This window comes from Marmota marmota, unplaced genomic scaffold (assembly GCF_001458135.2).
Source record: "Marmota marmota marmota unplaced genomic scaffold, marMar, whole genome shotgun sequence".
Taxonomy (NCBI): Eukaryota; Metazoa; Chordata; class Mammalia; order Rodentia; family Sciuridae; genus Marmota; species Marmota marmota.
In genome coordinates this window covers 38,759,369-38,783,969 of record NW_025999932.1, presented here as the reverse complement: position 1 = coordinate 38,783,969, position 24,601 = coordinate 38,759,369, and the positions used below count along the sequence as shown (strand labels likewise).

The 24,601-nt window shown below is 32.8% G+C and overlaps 1 protein-coding gene across 1 annotated transcript in view; it reads right to left on the bottom strand.

Moving 5' to 3' along the window:
- The window catches only part of Sucla2 (succinate-CoA ligase ADP-forming subunit beta), a 44,148-nt gene that overhangs the window by 17,914 nt on the left and 1,633 nt on the right, over positions 1–24,601 (bottom strand). Inside the window, exons 2-6 of the mRNA XM_015484293.2 lie at positions 22,465–22,645; positions 17,107–17,206; positions 16,786–16,948; positions 2,816–2,944; positions 354–492 (exon numbers count right to left, since the gene is read on the bottom strand). Of these exons, the coding sequence (XP_015339779.1) occupies positions 354–492; positions 2,816–2,944; positions 16,786–16,948; positions 17,107–17,206; positions 22,465–22,645 (712 nt within the window). The remainder of the gene's footprint in view (positions 1–353; positions 493–2,815; positions 2,945–16,785; positions 16,949–17,106; positions 17,207–22,464; positions 22,646–24,601) is intronic.

Here is a 24,601-nt window from a genome sequence, read left to right as displayed (position 1 = left end):
ACTTTCTGCAATGATGGAAATGTTCTCTATATATGCTACCCAGTTTAGTTACTGAACACTTCAAATATGACTAGTGTGACTAAGAAAGTGAATTTTTAAATCTTACATAATTTTAATTAAAATAGCCACATGTGGATGATGGTTAACATATTAAACAAAGAACTCTGATCTGTGTGTGTGTATACAGTGTTTATTTTAATGGGTTTCTCTTAGATTTATTCACTTTCAATTCATTATAAAATAAGCTTCTACATAGGAATGAGTTTACTTCCTTATGAGTTCAACTTCCTTAGGGAAGCATGTGACAGAGACATAAATGCATAATCAATGTTTGATAAAAGAAGATACTTTACCAGCGCCATCTGAATCTTCTACCATTGGATTTATTTCTACCATAGTTGCATCGTATTTCAGAAACAGATTATAAAGCTTGACCATGTTTTCTGCTGCAGAATCCACAACATTAGGTGGAAATCCCATCTTCTGTGCAAGCTGAAAGCAATTTGTCTTTTTTATTTTAAGTACTCTGTATATGCTCAGTCAGCATTAAAGTACTATAAATAAAAAACCTTGTAATTTATCATTTAAAAAAAATAAGCATGAGTCACTCATAGTCAAACATTAATCACTGGAATTGCAGCTTCTATCACTACATGGTTAAACAAAACTTAATACTTTAAAGTCCTGACAAGGCAGGTATTATGCTCATTTCACAAATGATAAATGAAAAGTCAAGTGACTTGCCATTCACCTAGACTACAATTTGTTTCCATAGCCTCCATACTGCCACTAAGCCTAATGGCCAACCTAAACTCAAAAGAGAGGCTTATATTTTATTAAAATACAAATAAAGAATTATTTGACAATCCCAATGGTTCTAACAATAGACAAAATATTAAAACACTCTATTTCCCCTTTTAGGTAACTTAGGACACATACAGTCAAATGAATATTATCCTGTTCATTTAAAAATCTACTGAATACCTAACATATGCCAGGCACTGTGCCAAAAACCAAAAGATACAGGAATTTAACCATTTAACCTCAAATCTCTTGAGCAGAGATTTCTAATTAGAGTATTAGACACTGATTATACATAAAGTATTTTCACACCATTCGAGTCTTCATACATATACTTAGGATAATGATGTCTAACTCCTTCCACCATATTATAGAGCTTTTTAAACAAAATATCAGGATCCCAACCCATAAGTTCTGGTTCACAAATTCTACAGCAGACCAAGCATCTATCACTTTAAAGTTCCACAAGCAATTTTGAAACACTGCTACAGAGAATATGTATCTGTATGTTTATCCTAATGGTGCCATCACTGCTCAAGAACACCACTGAGAATTCCTTCCTCATTTTCAACTGCTACTTAAGCCTACAACACATTCTTTTGACTTTCAGTAACAGAAAATATGAAACTATGAGGGTAAGTATGATTTTTGCAAAGAGTCAAATGCCAATAAATAACTGGCTGACCAAGCAAAAAAATATAATTTTTGGTTAAGATATTTTGAATAAAGAATAATAAAAAATAAAATGCCATTTCATTGCAAGGTTGTGACTTATTACTTTCATAGGTTTAAATATTTGAAAATTGCAACATAATTCTGATAAATCATTATGACATTAATTTGCAAACACTGTGCTAGGCATCATTTCTGCTCATTAGTCAAGATGATATATAATCTCACTAGATTATTCTTTCAAGTATTCTTGTAAATCAAGTATTTTCTTCCTCATATAAATCTTCCTCTGCAGGCATACTCTCATACAACTACCTAATGAGTCAAATCTCTGTCCCTTTCAAACATTTATACCATTCATTTGCCTAAATTATTGGCTTCACTATTCATCAGGAAAATATCACTATCTCTTTTAAATCTTGTGCCAGTCAAAATTCTTACTCTTGCTGTACTTCAATACCATAAACTTATTCTGACATTGTTTTCTAACAGAGGCTAATTTCATTCAAAGTTTAATATTCAAACTTTTATGATTAGTCACTTATTTTTATAATCAAACTGAATAATTTAATTCAATAGCAGAATTAAAATATTATCATGATTTTTGAGAGGGGCTAGAGGAGGACAATACAGAAAAATAGTGAAATTATAAGCAAAAATTTATTGTATATGTGGATACCCTGAAAGAAAATCCATAGACTTCATGAAATTCTTAATAATATCCATAACACCCCCAAAATAAAACCACTGATCTCTCACAAAGATATATGAGAGAGTCTTCCTACCATTCTGTACAATTTACAGGAAATAAAGGGGACACAGGAACATTTAAAATGGCATACTGGGAATGTAAAGCTCAAAAATCTATAAATGATGAAAGATAATCACCTCAGTTTCTTCAACAATTAAATGGAAAAAGGATGGAAAGAGTGGGAAAAGGGAAACCTATAAATTTGGAAAAGACCTACAAGACATATTAGCCAATAGCAATGGAAGACTTATATGAATCCTGACTCAAACTATATAAGAAGCAATAATCTGAGACAATTAGGAAAAACTGAATGGCAGGATAAGCAACGATATTAAGGAATTATTGTTAATGTTACGAGACAAGGTAATGGTATAGTGACACTTTTAAAGGAATCCTTATAATTTCATGATATAAACTGAAATATTTATGGAGGATATAAAGAAAAATATTGTGGATACTTCTAAAAATTGCAATTTCAATATACTTATCCTGACAACTGAGGTTTGACAATTATTTCATTTACAGAAAGTTGATTATCTTTACTTACATTTATCTAGTTACAAACTAAACATTTTTCAGAATATAACATACCCGAACAGCTTGTTCCTTTTTGATGCCTTCTATAATATCAACAGGTTCTTTAACTATGGCATCAGGAGTCTCAGCAGCAACATCTTCAATGTTAACACCACCTTGTGAACTTCCTATTAATACAGGACCCTGACAAGGGGAAATAGCCAAAATATTTAGATTTTATTTTGGATTCATCAATAAAATTTTTAAAATTATCTGTACACACTATTAGACTTAAACATCTACTATTTCCTACTCTCATTTTAAAATTTCCTTAGAATTTATCTTATCTCCCACACAGTGTCCTTATAAACGCTTAAATGAAACCATGGAGAAGTAAAAAGAAGACAAAGATGATGACTTGCCTGAGAAGGAAAAAAAGATTAAAAATACACACAAAAACTTACAGGAAAATACATAAAAAAAAAAATATTAAATACAACCTACATATTTTTCTTAAGAACTAAAGAGACATTAAAGTAGTAAAGTAGAAACATCAGAAAATAATGTGTAAGGGATTGATATTTGAAAGAGAAAGTATAAGGAAAAAGTTGTAGGTTTTCTGAGCTTTAGCTCTACTATAACTCATAAAAAAGAAAGCTAAACACCTTGAAAGAAAAGGAATATCTCTGGCTATTATCTTGAACAATGTAAAAAGTGAAGATATAAATACAAAGTCCTCTAAAACCAATCAAACAAATCTTAAAGCAAATTATCTAGTAGATTTGCTAATCCATGCAAAACAGGGAAATGGTAAAATTCCATTACTAAATATTATCAAATCACATAGGAAAATACTGATCAATGGTGGGAGATATATATGTACACACACACAGAGTTATGTAAAAAAAGATAAAATCCTAGAGTATATTCTCAACTGTTTTTTAACATAGTGTTTGACACAAAGGAGAGAAAATATAAAAAGATGTTATTTTTAAAGTATTTTCAAAAAAATATTTATAATAAACAGTTTTACACTCAGAAAAGAAGAACATGACTTTTTATTAAATTTAAAGACTAATCTCAGGGTTCTATTCTAGGATCTACTGTTTCTATAACATACTCAGCTTGCGATCACAAAAGAAAACACAAGCCTTCTCCCCTGAGAGTGAAAGAAAAGAGTGGAACATATTTTCAACACTCTGGCTCTTCAGGAGCTGTCCAAGGGACTGGTTTCTGTCTCACCTGACTCCACATGCAGATGGAGAACCAGCACACTTTGGATGTCTGGGGGCCACTGAGAACAAAAGAGAATGTAGAGGTTTGTGGCAGCACCAGAAAACTTTCATACCCTCACCAGAAACTGACACAGCTCACCATGATTGAGAAAAAGCACCAGCTCATGACTTTTTATCTATACCACAAGGAAATAGAAAAAGAACAACTAAGCTTAAAGTTAGCAAAGGAGGCAAATCATAAAAGAAACAAAGATTCAAAAAACAGGAAAAAAAAATCAACAAAACAAAAAAGCTGACTTGGTGAAAGACCAACTAACTCAACCAACCTTTAACTAGATTAACTGAGAAAACAAAAGACTCAATTAACAAAAATCAGAAATAAAAGAGGAGATATTACAACTAATAATATAGAAATAGAAAGAACATAAATGAGATTACTATGAACAATTATACACCAAAAAACACTGCATAACCTAAAAGAAATAGATAAATTCCTAGAAATACAGTCTACTGCTATTGTTTGGATGAGTGTCCCCGAAAAAGTCTGGGTGTTGAAGGCCTGGTCCCCCACGGCAGTGCTTTTGGAAGGTGGTAGAACCTTGAGGAGGTGAAGCCTTGTGGCAGGCCCAGAGGTCATTGGTGATATGTCCTTAGAGGGGATCACGGGCGCTTGGTATTCTTCTCTTGCTCCGATTCCTAACTGGTAATGTTAGCAGTTCACTGTCACCCCACTCCCCATTGTTGCTGTCTGGCCCAAAACAATTTAGCTGCCAGATCTTAGACTGGAAACTCCAAAACAATGAACTAAATAAAGCTTTTCTCTTTATAAGTTGATTATCTCAGGCATTTCATTATAGTAATATGAAACTGACATACTATGAAGACTGAACCAAGAAGAGATTAAAAAAAAAAAAAAAAAAAAACGAACAGACCGATAAGAGGAATGACATTGCATCAACTAATCAAAAACCTCCCAGCAAAGAAAAGTCTAGGAAAGGACTGCTTCACTACAGAATTCTGCCAAAAATTTAAAGAAGAATTAATACCAACTCTTTTCAAACTCTTCAAAATAAGTGAAAAGGATGGAAAACTTATATACACATTTTATGAAGCAAACAGTACCCTGAATCAGACAAAGACACTACAAGAAAACAAAACCATAAGCCAATATCCCTCATGAACACTGGTGCATAAATCCTCAACAAAATAACAGCAAACCCAATTAAATAACAAGTAAAGAATTATACATCATAATCAAGTGAAATTTATTCCTGGAATGCAAGAATGGTTTGATATATGAAAATCAAAAGATAAATATGCTATAGTAACAGAATGAAGGACAAATACCACAAACATTTTAATTGATGCAGAAAAAAACAGTAGACAAAATTCAACACTTTCAGGATAAAATACAATATAGTAATGACTATATGCAAAAAGCTCAGTCAACATCACACTAAGTCATACAAAACCTTTTGAAAGCTTTCCCTCTAACATCAGATACAAAGGTTGTCAGCTCTCTCTACTTGTATTCAACTTAGTACTAGAAGTCCTGGACAGAAAAATCTGGTAAGAAAAAGAAACAAAAAACAACCCCCCCCCCAAAAAAAAGAAAATTAAAATTATCTCTTTCACAAGTGTACATAAAAAATTATCTTTTTCACAAATATATATAAAACCCCCTGACAATCCCAACAGGAAAAAAAAAAAAAAATTAAACAAGTTCAGCAAAATTGTAGGAAATAAGACAAACAACCAAAAATCAGTTGCATTAACATATTAACACTATGACCAAGTTGGTTTTATTCCACAGATGCAAGGATTGTTTAATATATACAAATAAATGTAATTCATCAAGTAAATAGAATTAAGGACAAAAATCAGTTGGTTATCTCAACAGATGCAGAGAAGGCCTTTGACAAAATTTAGCACCCATTCATGATAAAAACACTGAAGAAACTAGGGACAGACAGAACCTACCTCAACATCATAAAGGCTATAGATGAAAAACCAAAGCCAACCTTATAGTAAATAGGGCAAAACTGAAAGCATTTCCTTTAAAAATCTAGGACAAGACAAGGATGTCCACTCTTACCACTCCTATTTAATATAGTGCTAGAAATTCTAGCCAGAGAAATTAGGCAAGAAGGAAATAAAGGGATTAAAAAAATTGGAAAAAAAAGGGATAAAAATAGGAAAGGAAGAAGTAAAATTATCACTGTTTGCATAGGATATGGTTCTATACATAAAAGATCCAAAAAATTCTTCAAAAGGAGTTAATAAACAAATTTGGTGAAGTAGCAGGTTACAAAAATCAATATACAAAAAGCAATACTTTCCTATATACCAACAATGAATCTGCTGAGAAAGAAATCAGGAAAACAATTCAAATCACAACAGACTAAAAAACAAATACCTAGGAATAACACTAAGCAAAGAGGTGACAGATCTCTGCAATGAAAACTACAGAACATTTAAGAAAGAAATTGAATAAGACCTCAGAAGATGGAAGACCTCTCATGTTCACGGATAGGCAGAATATTATGAAAATGGCCATACTACCAAAAGCAATATACAAATTCAATGCAATCCCCATCAAATACCAATGATATTCTTCACAAAAATAGAAAAAAACAGTCCTAAAGTTCATGTGAAAGAAAAATAAAAGGCCCACAAGAGCCAAAGCAACTTTAAGCCAAAAAAGCAATGTTGACAGCATCACAATACCTGACTTCAAATTACACTACAGAGCTATAGTAACAAAATCTGCATGGTACTGGCAAAAAAAAAAAAAAAAGACACATAAACCAATGGTACAGAATTGAAGACACAGAGACAAGCCCACACATCTATAGTCATCTGATCCTTGACAAAGGTGCCAAAAACATACACTGGAGAAAAGACAGACTTTTTAATAAATGGTGCTGGGACAACTGGTTATCCACAAGTAGAAGAATGACACTAGACACTTATCTCTCACCCTCCACAAAAATCAACTCAAAATGAATCAAAGGCTAGATGTGGTGGTGCACACCTACAATCCCAGTACCCAGCACTCAGGAACCTGAGGCAGGAGGATCACAAGTTAAAATCTAGCCTCAGCAGTTCAGCAAGGCCCTTAGGAACTTAGCAAGACCCTGTCTCAAAATTTAAAAAAAAAAAAAAAAAAAGGNGGTAACCTTTAAAAAAAAAAAAAAAAAAAGGTGGGGGGGTTACGATGTGGCTCCATGGTTAAGCACCCCTTAGGTTCAATCCTCAGTAGCAAAATACCAAAAAAAAAAAGCAAAGACCTAGGAATTAGACTAGAAACTATGCAACTCCTAGAAGAAAATGTAGGGTCAACACCCCAGCATAAAGGCACAGACAGCAACTTCTTCAATAGGACCCCTCAAGAAATAATGCCAAGTGTTAATAAATTAGATGCCATCAAATTAAAAAGCCTCTACACAGCAAAGGAGACAAATAAGAATGTGAAGGGAGATCATAAAGAATGGGAGAAAATCTTTGTTACTCTTCTGATACAGGATTAATATCTAGAATACATAAAGAACTCACAATATTTACACCAAAAAAAATCAAATAACCCAATGAATAAATGGGCAAAAAGAATTAAACAGACACTTCTCTAAAGGAGAAATACAAATGGCCAACAAAAAAATTTAAAAACATTCAACATCATTAGCAGTTAGGAAAGTGCAAATTAAAACAACACTGAGATTTTACAACACACAAGTCAGAATAGCAGTTATCAATAACACAAACAATAATAAATGCTAGGGAGGATGTGGGGAAATTGGGACACTTTGACACTGTTGGTGAGATTATAAATTAATACAACAACTATGGAAATCAGTATGGTGGTTCCTCAAAAGAGCAACCATGTGACCCAGCTATACCACTCCTTGGTATTTATCCTGAAGAATTAAAGTCACCATACTACAGTGATACATGCAGCACAATTCACAATAGCTAGACTACGAAACCAAGCCTAGGTGTCCTTCCATGGATGAATGGATAAAGAAAATGTGATACACACACACACACACACACACACACACACAATGGAGTTTTATTCAGCCAGAAAGAAAAATTAAATTATGTCATTTGCGGGAAAATGGGTGAAACTTGAGACCATGATGTTAAACAAAATAAGTCAAACTCAGAAGGTCAACAGATATATGTGGATGCTAGAGAGAAAAAAGGAAAAGAAAGGTGGAAGCAGATCTCATGAAAATCAAGGGGAGATCAAAAGAGGAAAGAAACCAGTCACTGTCATGTATTTAAAAAAATAAAATAAAATAAAAAACCCAAAAAACTAAAAAAAAAAAAAAAAAACTAAACCCAAAATTAGTAAAAAGAAATAATAAAGACTGGAACAAAAAAAAAAAAAGAGAGAGAGAGACCAGTCAGTGAGAGAAACAGAGGGAGGAGGGAAGTGCTGGGGAGTTATACTGGCCAAATTATATTGTTAATATTATGTGCATGTGTAAATATATAACAACAAATCCCATCATTATGTACAACTATAATGTAACAATAAAAAAGTGGAAAAAAAATGAAAAAAATTAATTGTATTTCAGTATATTAACAACAAACAATTTGAAATAGTAATTAAGGAAACAATCCTATTTACATAAATTCAAGAAGAATAAAATATTTAAAAATAAATTTAACCAACATGGCTTATGCACTGAAAACTACAAAACATTATTGCAAGAAATCAAAGAAGACACAAACAAATGGAAAGATTCCTGTTCTCATGGATAGGAAGGTGCATGTTGTTAAAATGTGCATATTACCATTTTTAATCTACAGATTCTAGGCAATCCCTATGAAAAGTCCAAAGGCATTTTTTTAGAAACAGGAAAAAACCCACCCTAAAATTCATAGGTAATCTCAAAAAGACAGAACAGTCAAAAAACTCATAAGAAATAAAAAGCTGGAGGCCTCACACTTTCTGGTTTCAACAACATAACACAAACTACAGTACTCAAAACAGTATCACACTGGCATAAAGACAGATGTAAAGACCAACGAAAGAGAAAAGAGCCCAGAAATAATCTCTCACATATATTATTCATGATTTCAACAAGGTGGCAAGGATACACAATGAGGAAGAAAATAAGTCTCTTCAACAAATGGTGCAGGAAAAATTGGGTATCCATATACCAAAGAATGATGCTGGACCTGTACTTTATACTATATTCAAAAATTGACTTAAAATAATTAAAGATTTAAACATAAAAACCCCAAACTATAAAATTGCTAGAAGAAAACAAGAAAAGCTCCATGATGTTGGATTTTGGTAATGATTTCTTATATATGACATCGAAAGCAATAATAAACCAATATGATTATATCACTTAAAAACTTTTACACAGCAAAGGAAATGATCAACAAAGTGAAAAAGCAATCTACAGAATGGAAGAAAATATTTGCAAACCACACAGTCCAATTAAAAAATGAGCTAAAGACTTGAACATTTGGTATTTCTCAAAAAAAAAAAGTACAAATCACTGGTAAACTTATGAAAAGTCATTCAATATCACTAATCCTTAGGGAAATGTAAATCAAAACACAATGCAATATCACATCACACTCTTTAGGAGAGCCACTATCAGGGGAAAAAAAAACAGAAAATAGGTTTGACAAGGAAATGGAAAAATTGGAATCCCTGTGCACTGCTATGGAAAAACACTTCAGGTTCCTCAAAAAATTGAAAATTGAAATACCAGTAATCCTACTTCTAGGTAATATTGAAAAAAAAAAAATGAAAACAGACCTTAAAGACTTTAAATACTCATTGTAGCATTATTCACAACAAAGAGGTAGAAGCAACCCGAATATCCATCAAAAGATGAACAGATAAAGAAAACCTTATACACACACACACACACACACACACAATGGAATAGTATTTAGTCTTTAAAAATGAAATCCTGTCATATGCTACATCATGAATGAACTTTGAGGACATATGTTAAGTGAAATAAATCAGTCACAAAAAGACAAAAACTTGGCTAAGGTTGTGAGTCAGTGATAGAGTGCCTACCTAGCATGTTTGAGGCACTGGATTCAATTTTCAACACCACATATAAATAAGTTAATAAAGTAAAGGTCCATCAACAATTTAAAATATATTTTAAAAAAGACAAAAACTTCCCGATTCCATTCACATAAAGGTATTCTAAAATAATCAAACTCTTAGAAAGTAGAAGAGTTGTTACTAGGGAATGGAGGCATGGGGGAAGGTGAGTTGCTCAATGACATAGTTTCAATTTTGTAAGACAAAAGAGTTCTTGTGATCTGTTACACAAAATATGCATCTAGAAAAAAAAAGTACATAAAACCATACTGCCATACTGTATACTCAAAAATGGAAGGGAAAAAAAGGAACTAGGAATGAGACTGACCAAATTATTTTATGTGCATGTATAAATATGACATAATGAATCCCACTATTATGTAGTTATAATGTATCAATAAAAATAATTTTTTGAAATGGGTAGGATGATAAATTTTATGTTGTGTTTTTAACCACAATTTAAAACATTTTCTTTAAATAAGAAAACCTCTGGGCTAGGGTTGTGGCTCAGTGGTAGAGCATTTGCCTGGCGTGTGTGAGGCTCTAGGTTCAATCCTCAGCACCACATATAAATAAACAAATAAAGTAAAAAAAAATCTATTGACAACTAAAAATATTTAAAAAAAAAAAAGAAAGAAAACTTCTGAACCCCAGAAGTCTGGTGATATTGTCACACATCTAGAAGCCAAGGGGGTAATCTATTCTTGAGAACAAAGAAAGCTTCATATCTGAGACTCTCCCAGACATTGCCCTATATGTCCCTCCAATTAGCTGATTCTGATTTGTATCCTTTGGCTACAATAAAACTATAATCCTAACAATAGCATTTTCTTGAGCTCTTGAAGTCCTTAAATCAGAGGGATAGTGGGTTCCCCAGAATTTGTGGTCAGCTGGTCAGAAATGGGGATCCCCAAACTTGAGGCTGGTGTCTGACATGAGAGGTGCCATATGCAGGACTATGCCTTATCCTCTGAAGTTTGGTCTAACTCTGGGTACTTGGTATCTGAAGTCATTACAGTTAACTGCTCTCCCACCAAGGTTTTAAGAATTCACTAGCCTTCTGAAACTAAAGGAGAAAATATACTAGCAAGTCTAAGGAAAGAGAATGCTTGCAATTATGATCTAATTTGAAGATCCTCTATAAATTTCAAATGGAAGGGTATTCTTCATTTCCTCTCTTGCAAGGCAGTTCATAATTATAGGCTTTTACAAAGATCTAGAGAACAGGAAGAGTCATATTTAAGAAGAGCCTATCCAATTATTAACATGCTACTGAAGTAGGATACAGATAAATTAAATCTACAAATAACTACAAAATATGTTCAATATGAGAAGTAGAGACCAACAAACTTTCAAAGAATTTGAGCATTTATTTTAGTTTTATTTTTTATATAAACTGATAAAAGAAATGAAGGGTTCTCACTACCGGCACTAAGGGCAGCACTACTGGCAGGAAAAAGATAATATTAAAGTCTCACTAAAATAATAAGTATCTAACAAAGCTAGGGTTAAGGCTTTAAAAAATATATAAAGTTATAATATATAAAAGAAAGTGAACAACCTTATTTATGCTAATTCTACAACCACTTGCATTGATTAAATAAAGGATCAGTTAAAACAATGAGTATAGATCTAAATTTGAAAATCAATACAGAATATTAGTTTAATTTTTAAACCTTAGAAATAAATTTTCAAACCAAATTAGTTTAAACAAATAGTTATAATTTCAAATAAACTAGTAATGCTATTTTCATAATCTTAACCTAAATTTTTCTTATTGGTTTTGCAAAAATGTTTGCCTTAAACGAGATCTGAATTTAAAAGTGTATGCTAGGGGGCTGGGGTTGTGACTCAGTGGTAGAGCTCTCACAAAGCACGTGCGAGATCCTGGGTTCGATCCTCAGAACCACATAAAAATAAATAAATAAAGGTATTGTGTCCAACTACAACTAAAAAATAAACATATTTTTTTAAATGTATGATAAACCTGATACAGTGGTACACGCCTGTAATCCTAATGGCGTGGGAGGCTGTGGCAGGAGGATCACAAGTTCAAAGCCAGCCTCAGAAATTTAGCGAGGCCCTAAGCAACTTAGCGAGACCCTGACTCAAAATAAAAAAGGGCTGAGGATGAGGCTCAGTGATTAAGCACCACTGGATTCATTCCCTGGTAACAAAATTTTTTTTAATAAAAAAATAGTATATGATAAAGCAGCCACTTAATATAATAAAGATACATTTTTTAAAAAGAAAGTTTTGGCATTACTATAGCACACTTTATATCTATTTTAAGCAAAGTTAAAAACTGACACAGTTAAATGTGCCACTCATTTTCAGCAGACCATAATGTTTCAGTAGAAAATGAAAATAGCAAATGTGGTTTGTTAAATTAGATTTGTCTAAGACCCAAAGTAAGTACTAACAGGCACTAGACAAGTGTTAACAAATCTGATTTAACAAAAGTGCCAAACAGAGTAGGCACTTAAATTGATCTTTTTGGTACACCAACCCTATTATAGCTATATACCCCGGTATGATATGGATACTAAAGAAGACCAGTTGAGCTTATGATTCATCTCTTAGAAACAGGTAACAAAAGCAATTTTTAGTGATCAGTAAATTTGTATGCATAGGATTTTAATTAAATCAAAAATTTTCTTTCTGTTTTGGTTTAAATAGCAAACTGATTTTTGTCATTTAACAGAGACCTATTCATAGAGATTAAAAAAAAAAAAAAAAGGTTGGCTATACCTCAAAAAGCAACAACCACAACTCTACTCTGAACTAGTGTGACAATATCAAAGAACATTATAATATCTTTGGCCAAATAGTTTTACTAATATTATGCTATTTAGCCTGAATTATTACAATCATGTAATCATGTAATGCTTTTATAACTGAAATAACATTTTTTCCTCAACAAAACTCAAATAGTTCTCTGAAAATTCAAGTTCTTAAAATGAACTCAAATTTGATCTACCTCCCAAACATTCTAATGTATATTTAATAACATATTCCATTTGCTACATTGACTGCAATCAAGATGATTACTCTAGATAGAACACCTATCTCAATTTGTCCAGACATTTTCACCTTGGTTCTGGCTATAACAAATATAAAAACATAACTAAGAAAATGATAGGTGCTGATAAACAACATTAATGAAAAGGAAAAGAAATTGTTGTGAAAATAAGTGTAAAAAATATAATTTCTGCAAATTTGTATAATATATAAGATTTGTGTCATTTAATTTCTAAAATAACTTATAAAACTAAATTCTACCACATAAAAACCTATAGAGATAAAATTATTGCTTAAGAATAAAACATTTTATCTTGTATTCTGAGTGGGTTTTTACTACCACCTAGTGTTATATCTTTAGAAATACTTTCCTATAAAAATTGAAAATTGCAAAGGACACTTTTACTTGAAAATATAATTGCAAGAGGAAAAACAATATAGAAAAAAAAAATTATGGAGTTTTTTTGGATTTTTTTTTTTGGTTTGGTTTGGTTTTAAACAGGTCTTGCTAAATTGTTAAGGCTGACCTCCACTCTAACTTGAGAAAGATCCTCCTGCCTCAACTCCGAAGTCTCTGTGCACCACTGCACCTGGTCTAAAAATTGCTATTTAAAAAAAGTTGTTCTAATATAAGACCTGTATGTAACTCTTGAAACTCTAAAACAACTAGAGGAAAACAAAAGGGAATCATTTCAAGATATTGATATAGGCCGGGTGCATGCCTGTAATCCCAGCAGCTCAGGAGGCTGAGGAAGGAGGACTGAGAGTTCAAAGCCAACCTCAGCAATGTAGTGAGGCCCTAAGCAAATCAGTGAGACCCTGTCTCTAAATAAAATACAAAAAACAGCTGGGAATATGGCTCAGAGGTTAAGTGCCCCTGAGTTCAATCCTTAGTACCAAAAAAAAAAAAAAAAAAAGAAAAAAGATATTGGTATAGACAATAAAGAAATTGTTGTGAAATTTCTTCTGACAGCAAAATAAACAATCAACATAATAAAAAGACCACCTACAAAATGGGAGAAAATGTTCTGCCAGCTATTCACCAGACAGAGGGCTAATATACAGAATATATAATATAGAACTCAAAAACCTTAACAACAAAAATCAATTATTCCAGTTAAAAAATGGGCAAAAGATCTGAACACACATGCTCAAAAGCAGTGCAAATGGCCAATAATTCTATGGGAAAAAATCCTCAATATCATTAGTCATAGGGAAATGCAAGCCAAAGCTATAATGAGACACCATCTCACCCAAATTAGAATGGCTATTATCAATCAATCAATAAATAAATAAATAACAAATGCTGACAAAAACATGGGAAAAAAAAACATTATACACTGTTGGTAGGAATGTAAATTAGTAAGGCACTATGGAAAACAGTATAGAAGTTCCTCAAAACACTAAAAATGGAACTACCATATGATCTAGCTATCACACATATATATACAAAGTAAATGAAGTCAGCTCAGTGTAAAAAAAAAAGACACCTACATACCCATGTTTACTGGGGCACTATTGACAATAATTTGGAAATAAATGCCTATCTAGAGATGAATGGATAAAGACAAAGAATGAAATCCTGTCATTTTCAACAAAATGGATGGAACTGAAGGACTTCATGTTAAAGCAAAATAAGCCAGACACAGAGAGACAAGTTAACTCATTTTCTCTTACATGTAGAAACTGGAGGGAAAAAAGGAAAAAAAGGGCAACCTGAAAGTAGAAGAGGGATTACTAGGGAATAGAGACTAGGAAAGATATCAGTAGGTGTAGGGGGTGGAATTTAGAAGAAATTTAGGTGGACATGATAGATACGTAATTATACATGTATGAAAATATCCCAATGAATCCCATTTATATATACAATTAACGTGTTAATAACAATAAAGAAAATCTACTTAAAAATTTAATAATGAACATCAGTATTTATTGTATAGGAAAGATGCCTGTTATATGATAAGTTTAGGAAAAAATGATTAAAAAAATATTTTTTAAAAGTTTTTTTGGGGGGCTGGGGTTGTGGCTCTGTGGTAGAGCACTTGGCTAGCATGTGTGAGCACGCACTGGGTTCGATCCTCAGCACCGCATATAAATAAATGAATAAAATAAAGGCCCATCAATATTTTATTTAAAAAAAAAGTTGGTTTTTTTTTTTACATAAGAAACTATTTTCAGGACCTTCAAAATTTATTATTCTAAATTAAATATAGTAATATTCTACATCAAATTATGAAGACTTCCTCATATGTACCCAGTTTGTTTCCAAGAAAAGCTAGTTAACAGAGATTCAGCTTATAATACCTGATGAATGCATTCAAGGAGGCAGATAATTATAGTATAAAATGATTATTAATACTCTCTCTAAACACCAGGTCTAGAAAGGATTTTCATTGAGCTTGATGACTATATCCAATGCTAGAATTTTAGTCTCCATAAAGAAAAAATAGCAGGGCTAAAGTAATGTTCTTTAAAACTATACTGTTTGCTACTTAATGTCACCTTCAATTTACCAAGTACCAAATCATGTGGTGAAACAGAAACCAAAATATAAAAATACCAAGAGGTGGAAAAAGAAAAAGATGAAGCCATAGATACACCTTACTAGATTCTTTGCTAGAAATTACATTCCGTCAACAAAATCTCAGAATCAAAGATGATCCAGAGATGATGTAAGTTGATCTCAGTGAATTAATAATTTGGAAATTCCATATTTATTACAGCAGGGGTTTTCCTAGAGTTTAAGTACCAAGGATTGAACCCAGCGGCACTTAACCATTGAGTCACATCCCCAGCCCTTTTTAAAACTTTATTTAATAGAGACAGGGTGTCACTAAGTTCTTAGGCCCTCACTAAGTTGCTGAGGTTGGCTTTGAACTTGCAATCCTCCAGCCTCAGCCTCCCAAGCCTCTGGGGATTACAGGCGTGTTCCACCACACCTGGCTTAGTGTTTTTAATCACAATATTACATATCAAATTTTATAGCATTTATCATGCTGTTTTTTAAAATAACATAAATATTATGCTCATGACATAAACAAATGGATTCATGCATAACACTTATTTTTGGTAAAGATATTTCTTTTTTAAATTTTTTATTTTAGTTATATATGACAGTAAAATGCATTTATGCACTTTGATATATTATACATAGACAGAATGTAATTTATTATTTTTCTGAGTGTACATGTTGCAGAATCATATTGGTCATGCAGTCACATATATACATATAGTAATAATGTCTATTTCATTCTACTATCTTTCCTATTCCCATATCCTTTCCTCTCCCCTCCCCTCCCTTCACTTCCCTCTTCCTAATCTAAGGTAACACTATTCTTCTCTAGTGCCCCCCCACCTTAGCATCCACATATTAGAGAAAACATTTGGCTTTTGGTTTTCGGGATTTGCTTATTTCGCTTAGCATGATATTCTCCAACTCCATCCATTTACTGGCAAATGCCATAATTTCATTCTTCTTTAAAGTTGAATAATATTCCATTGAATATATACACCACATTTTCTTTATCCATTCATCTATCAAAGGACACCTTGGTTGGTTCCATAGTTTAGCTATTGTGAATTGAGCTGCTATACACATTGATTGCACAATACTTTAAAAATCTAAAAATCTTTCCCATATATTCAATTTTGGAAAATGAATGTCATAAATTTGTCCTAATTGTGTCATTTCTAGAGTTACTCACCTGAAATGACCTTTCCATCGTTATTGCAAAGTAGTATTCTCTCCTGGGATATTTTCGCTCACAGACCAAAACTTGATTGCATATTCTGCCCTTTTCTCCTGTTTGCTTGGTAAACAATTTTTTCCCAATCATCTGTGAGGAAACAGCTTTTGCTTCTTCTGGACTAAAATAAAAAAAATAACTCAAATTCCTTTGTCTTCCAATTGAGACATCACAGCCAAAACCTATCTCATTTAAAATTTAAATCTCAGTTTTTTATCAGCTAAGTTAATCAATCTTTAATAATGATGAGTTTTCTTTTTTAAAAAATATATGACTTACGAGAAAACTATCTTTACTCCACCTTTAAGGCCACTTTCAAATGTTCCTTTTCCTCTACCACCAGCTAAAACCTGTGCCTTTATTACAACATCTTTTGAACCTAGAAGAAAAACACTCCTATTAGATATCAAGCAGGGAGCCACAGGCAAGACACAGTATTTTATTTAATATACACAGCAATAGATGTTAATAGTCTTATTTAGTCATAATATCAAAAAATGAGGCATTCAATGTACACAGATTTTCTTGAATCAAAAAGTATAACATTCATCATCTAAAAGATCCATGACTTTTAAAAAATTAGTCACTCAAATCATTTCTTAAAGTACTATATATTGAAAATAATTTAACCACTCCTTAACATTTCAAACTGCTAGTGCTTTGGAAGGTATTAAAAGTACAAAACTGATACTCAGATGTTTTCTTAATGCCTCCCTGTCTCTCACATGTAAACTTGCTATCCTGAGACAATCTGAACAAATATGACAGACAGGACATTACAAAAATGGGACAGAATTCTTGTAAATCTAGACTTCATCACTGCTCTTACAAAAACTCAGAATTGAAAATTTGAAGCCCATAATCCTGCAACGAGAGCAGGATTGTGATTAAAAGCATTTTGTTTAGATAAGATCAACCTTTTCAATAGGCCACATTCTCTATCATTCACAAGTATTTCAACATCCAATATTAGGTAAAGATTAGAGGCAATTTAATAATTTCATTAAAACCAACAATAACTTTCTTATTAAGAAGACAACTAGTAGTCTCAAGGGCTACAGAAAATTAGAGAAATAATGTCCAAAAGGGAACAGGCACTATTTATTTTACCTGTTGCTGGTTGCCTGCCAAGTCCTGATTTTTCTAGTGCTTTAAAAATATTCACTTACATCAAAGAAGATAACTGTAATACAAACAATGTAAATGTAACACAGCCACATTTACATGTGGCGGCACATGCCTGTAGTATTTTAGAGACAGTATTGGGATCTAAAAAAAGATCCTGGACCTTGTCTGACTAGAGAGTAGTGCCAAATCTGTAGTATACTAGAAGACTATAAGCTTACAAGACTATAAGCAACTTGGATGGCTGAGGCAGAAGATTCCAAGTCCAAAACTAGCCTCAGCAACTTAGAGAGGCCTTAAGTAACTTAGCAAGGCCCTGTCTCAAAAAATAAAAAATATAAAGGGCTGGGGATATTCAACCCCCAATAATACTGAAAAATAAAAAATAAATGTAATGTGGCAATTGGTCAATAAATCAGTGAACTGAACTAAATTCAATCATTCTTAATCATTAAACTGGGAACTTAACATACTGACCTGTTGAGTAAGGAAGCTCTTTTTTCATAAACATTTTATAAGACAAAAGAACTCTTCATCAAAAATGTCAATTTTTTAAATTTAGGAATATAAAGTTTTTAGGGGCAAAAGATGGTTCTTCAAAGTTCCTTCTAAAACAGTCCTTCAGTGGGTGGGGAATGTGGCTCAGTGGTAGGTAGAGGGCTTACCTAGCATAGGTTCAACCCCTAGCACTGCAAAAAATAAATAAAACAGCCCTTGATAGCTAAATAAAAGCCTAAAATAAATAAGAATTAATGACAGAATCTCATCAATTGTTAAGGGGAGGATTAGAAGTCAGAGGACAACTAATTAAAACAAATATTGTATTCAACTCCATTAATTCATTCAACAGATTCATGTACATACCAGATACTGTGCTGGAAATGTAAATAAAACAATGAGCAAGAGAGGCCTAACCGGCCCTCCTAGAGCTTATAGTCTTCTGCTTATACTACAGATTTGGCACGACGCTCTAGTCAGACAAGGTCCAAGATCTTTTTTGGATCCCAACACTGTCTTTAAAATATATTCACTATCCATCTTAGCTTTAATCTTTTGCATACTCTTTAAATATTCCTCATAATATAGTCATCTAGCAAAATACTGAAAAGAAAAAAGAAAGCAAAGTTCTGTATTAAGCCATTAAAAATCTCCCTCCAAGCTGACATTCATTAATTTGCACATTTACTAAACTAGAGACTCTAATTACAGCAGAAGCCAAACTATCTTTCTATAGTCAATTCAGAACTCTGCCAAATGCTTTACTGAAATCCTATTTCTGTGAACTAGCAATTAACTTTGAGAAAGTGATAGTAAGTTGCTCTTAACAACTGACCCCAAATTACAAGTCCTTCATTTGTCTGCGCTTAACAATTAATCCCTCTAATAATTCCAGAAACTTCTTAATAATCCTCAAGCTCACCAACTTACATTTTGTGGACTCATATAATGTCTTTTTAAAATTAGCATTAGATTCTTTCTAACCATTCTTCCATTCCTAACCTCCTGCAGGACAATACTTCCCAACTTTTTTATATCATAAGACACACAGAAAATGATAAAATTTGTAGGAAATACTGAGGAAGGGGGGCCATCTCAGAAGCCCACTTGTAGAATCTGGTGGCCACAGACTCCATGCTACCTCAGCATCTCCTACCACCTATAGGACTGAAAGGAAGCAATGGTTTGGCAAATCTGCAATCATTTATGCCCTATTATATCCTTTGATGACTAGAACTCTTGGTAAAAGTTTTTAATATGGGCTGGGGTTGTGGCTCGGCAATAGAGCACTCACCTAGCACATGCGAGGCCCTGGGTTTGATCCTCAACACCACATAAAAATAAATAAATAAAACAAAAATATTGTGTCCAACTGTAACTAAAAAATAAATATATAAAAAAAGTTAAAAAAAAGTTTTTAATAAATGAGAATTAGCATTACGTCAGTTTTGCAGTAACGTAAGAAGCCAAAATAATCCTGAAATGGCCAAAAATCAGCATTGGGAATTACTATATAGATCGATAAAACCATACACACCCTTGTACATTTAGATCCCATAATGAGTATCTTCTGATACATAATGGCACACCAAAAATACAAACTGTCCTCAATGTCTTCAAAGTAGTTACTAAATATGTCTCTTAAAAAGCAGCACTTCTGTTCCTCAATATTTAAAGGTCTGGGGGCTGGGGATGTGGCTCAAGCAGTAGCACGTTCGCCTGGCATGCGCGGGGTGCTGGGTTCTATCCTCAGCACCACATAAAAAATAAAGATGTTATGTCCACCAAAAACTAAAAAATAAATATTAAAAAATTCTCAAAAAAAAAAAAAAGATTTAATGGTCTTCATTATTCAATAATCCCATACCCATACTATAAACATTTTTACAGTATTTTGAGACAACACACTTTCTCAATTAATAAGATATCCCCCTGTTCCAAGGGGCTCAAAATCAGAGCTCCTACCTGCTCCTGTTCCTTACTACTTGTAAATCCTGGTCCCAGAGAACTTGCCAGAAATACTCAGTTATAGTTTATCCTGCATGTATTAACTGTTCTTTCTTCTGTACCTAAGAATTATTAAAGGTTTTTATAAAGAGTAAATAAATCAAAAGACTGGCATCAGAATAAATCCTGTGCATTTTTATGAACAAATTTTTACAAAAATTATTTTTTCTGACAGAACAATAAAATTTGACTAAAGTTAAAACATACAGAAAAGTAGTTAAAGAAAACCAATTATAAATGATTTGGAAATAGAGAAAGTTTTTACTGACCTCATGATATATAAACCAAGTCCTATTAATATTAACCACACACAAATTCAAACTACAAGTCACCTTTAGTTAACAAAAATTTCACTAACATTAATATGAACTTAAAGCTTTTACTGAAGAAGAAAGAACTTTGTTTCTAAACTGAATAAAAGGGTTTGTGATTATTAATCACAACAAAAAACTACAAAAGAAAAATCATGCTTCCAAATCAAGAAAATCATGGACAACTCATTCAAAAACAGAGCTTATGTAATAATTTTCTGAAGTTGTATATGCCCTCACTGTTCAGAGAAAATCCCATTCAAGAAACAAATACATACAAATCAAGATGAAAACTTTAAAGTTTAAACATTTCTTAAATTTTCTGTATCTTTCTTGAAAAACTAATAAGAGCAAAGTCTTAACCAAAGCATACTTAAAGCCATATTAATCAAATGTGTATACAAGAGAGAGATTAATTTTGCTAAACTGTGTACATAAGGTGGGATGAAAGGCAGTGCATAACTAGTACATTATTTCATTATTATGTTCTCATGTTAAGTGTAAACAACCTTATTTTCTAAAGTCAAAAATTGGCTTTTTAAGAGATTAATACAAGTTCAAAATAACAAAGTTATTAAAGTTACTGTCATCAATAAAAGAATCTTCTAATAAACATAAGCATATATTTAATTAATTTAATATATATTAATATCTGATTTCCTAAGTGTCAGGCATTCTTCTAAGACTTTGATATATATCAGTGAATGAATAAGACAAAAAAACCCTGCTCTCATGGAGCTTACATTCTAGAGCTCAACTACTTTTTTCTCCCATGAGTTCATGTTTTTCACATCAAAAACAAGGAGGAAACCAGGCATGGTGGTACATGCCTATATTTCCCAGAAACTGGGGCAGAAGAATCACAAGCTTAAAGCCAGCCTGGGCAACTTTTTCAGACACTGCTCAAAATAAAAGGGCTGGGAAGTGGTTCAGTGGTAGAGCACTTGCCTAGCATACATGAGTCCCTGTGTTCAATACCTAGCTCCACAAAAAATAAACTTTAAAAAGGAGGGCAGGGCTGGAGATGTAGCTCAGTGGTACTGCACTCCTAGGGAGACCCAAGGAGGAATGTACTGGGGCCTCTCTTTATAACCACATAAATAACTAAGATTTTTCCTTCATCATTTCCCTGAAAATCATCACAGCCACCAATCCTTCATGCAACAAAGTAAACAAAATATTTTTCCCCATAATTATATTCCAACTAAAAACAGGATTTCAACTTCCTAATGCCAACAGAAGTGACTCCTAAGTCACCAGCTCTACAGGAGCTCAAAATTGTTTCATAATAATTTTAGAATTTCAAGTAATATGAAACTCAACCGTTTAAGTAAATGAAATTTATTTTTTAAATAAAAGCTAAAAGTTGTCATCAAACCAAAAGTAAAGTTCACATCTTATCAAAATTTCATATCAAGGCCAGTATTGGTGGTACATGCCCATAATCCCAGCAACTCATGAGGCTGATACAAGAGCATCACAAGTTTTAGGCAAGGCTCAGCGAATTAGCAAGGTCCTAAGAGGTCCAACTTGGTGAGACCCTGTCTCAAAATAAAAAATAAGTAAGGCTAGGGATGTGGCTCAATGGTTAAGCCACTCCTGGGTTCAATCCCGGTACCAAAAAAAGAAAAAAAAAATATCCACGTCAAGGTGGCATAAGTTTTGTTTTGTTTTTTGTTTGTTTTTAATTTAGTACCTAATTTTTTGGCAATTGCATAAGCTTCATCTGATGACTTTGCCACATATCCTTTGGGAACGGAGACACCAGCTTCTTGCAACAATTCCATACTCATGTATTCATGCAATGAGAGATTCCTTTGCTGTTGCTGCTGTATTTGGAGTCCATGGTTATTAAACAATCCAGAACTTCCCAGAACCTAGAGAAATTAGGAACATATTATGTATGACAATGACTTGGCAGTTATTGTTAGAAACACTTTTTGAAATACTTTGTATATACAGAGTACTTGGTTCTTCATAAGCATAATAAAACTGTTATATTAAATCATCAACTAGAAAATGGAAAGCTAATCTATTAGCTAATTATCAAACATTATTCTTACAGTTTTAACTATTTCCTCATTATCTCAAGTTCTTATCTTACATTTGAGCTTTACTATCATCTCTAATGACTGGTAATTTTTACCTGAATGGCAAATTCAGCAGATCTAACAACAATTTCACCTTTTACACCAAACCAAAAAATCCTTCCCAACTTCCCTCTACCATTTCTCCAGCACCTAACAAATCATCTGGCACTAAATATGTAATGACTGAATGATTTGGTACGATCACTTTTCTCCATCATCTATTCGTCCCAAAGTCTCCACCAAGGTACAGCCCAGGCTTAACATATCATATAACATGTTGAAACACCTTCATTCTTTTTTCAAACTACTCAATCCTATCACCTTTGCAAAGCAATATACAGAACAAATTAAGTACTATACAAGATGACTACAGTGGAATCACTTTAAGGTTTAGCCACATACTTTCATTATGTCCACACAGAATGCAATATACTGAAACATGGTTCATATGAAACACACAATATCACAAGAATTGAATTTAAAGGAGTCTAATAAAAAGTCTGTTTCTTAGAGTAGGATCATGATCCATGGCATCAAAATTAAATCTGTTTCTAAAAATGCAGATTCCTGGGCCCAGGCCTCATCTAAAAAATTAGAATCTCTGAACTGGGCCTAAGGAAACCTGCATTAGTAACAATTCACTCAGTTGATTCTTAAGGACCCTACAGTATATAGTAGCTCATTTATGATTCATTTGGTATGCTAAAATCCTGACTAACATTTCAGCTGGAGAACTCAATTCCTTGATACTGTCACTTCAATATTAAAAGTTAGCAACCTCCCAAGCTTTTCTGAACATCTATCTTCTGACCCAGAAATTTCATTCCAGGGTATGTATCACCAGAAATGAGACAGATGTCTACCAACAGACATATATAAGAATGACCATAGTAAGCTTTTACGAAACAGACAAAAGGTAAATGACCTGACTGTCCATCAACAGGGAATGGATAGTTTGTGTTACATTCATATAATAGGATACTAAAGAGCAATAAACAAACAACAAAAAAAGAACTATTGCTCATCTATCAGTAGATTAATCACACAAACATAATATTGAAGGAAAGATGCCAGACACAAAAATACACTCCTATATCTCTTTTTATATAGTTCAAAATCAGTCAATAATAATCTATGATGGTAGAAGTCATAATTAGTGGTGACCTTCTGTAGGAGAATATTGATAAAGAAAGGGAACCTAGACGTTTTCTGAGCTGAAAACATTATATATCTTGATCTGGATTGTGGTTAAAGAGGCAGGGGCAGGGGGCAGCAAGTGAGTACTTAGTGTAAGCCTGGCGAAAATGATCATACACTCAAATAGTTTTTGAATATCAGTATAACAGAAAGTGTGCTAAAAACCAAGGCCAAGTTGGTCCCAGCCATAGAGTTCACAGATACCTAAATAAACAATAGTAATATATACAGAACACTTTGTCAGTAGTAGATAAGTTACTGGTTGCACCTAATTAGCTAAATGGATCAGAAGAAAAGATTCCTGCCCCCAGAAAGAAGAGGTTGCTCAACCAATACAAAGTTACAATTAGACAGCAGGAGTATGTTCTAGTGACTATCACACAGCAGGGTGATTGTGATTAACAACAATGTATTATTTATTTTAAAACAGCTAGAAGAGAGGATTTTTTAATGTTCTTACCACAAAGAAATGAAAAATGGATATGGTGATGGATATGCTACTTACCCTGGTAGACTTACATTGAATATATATATATATATATATAT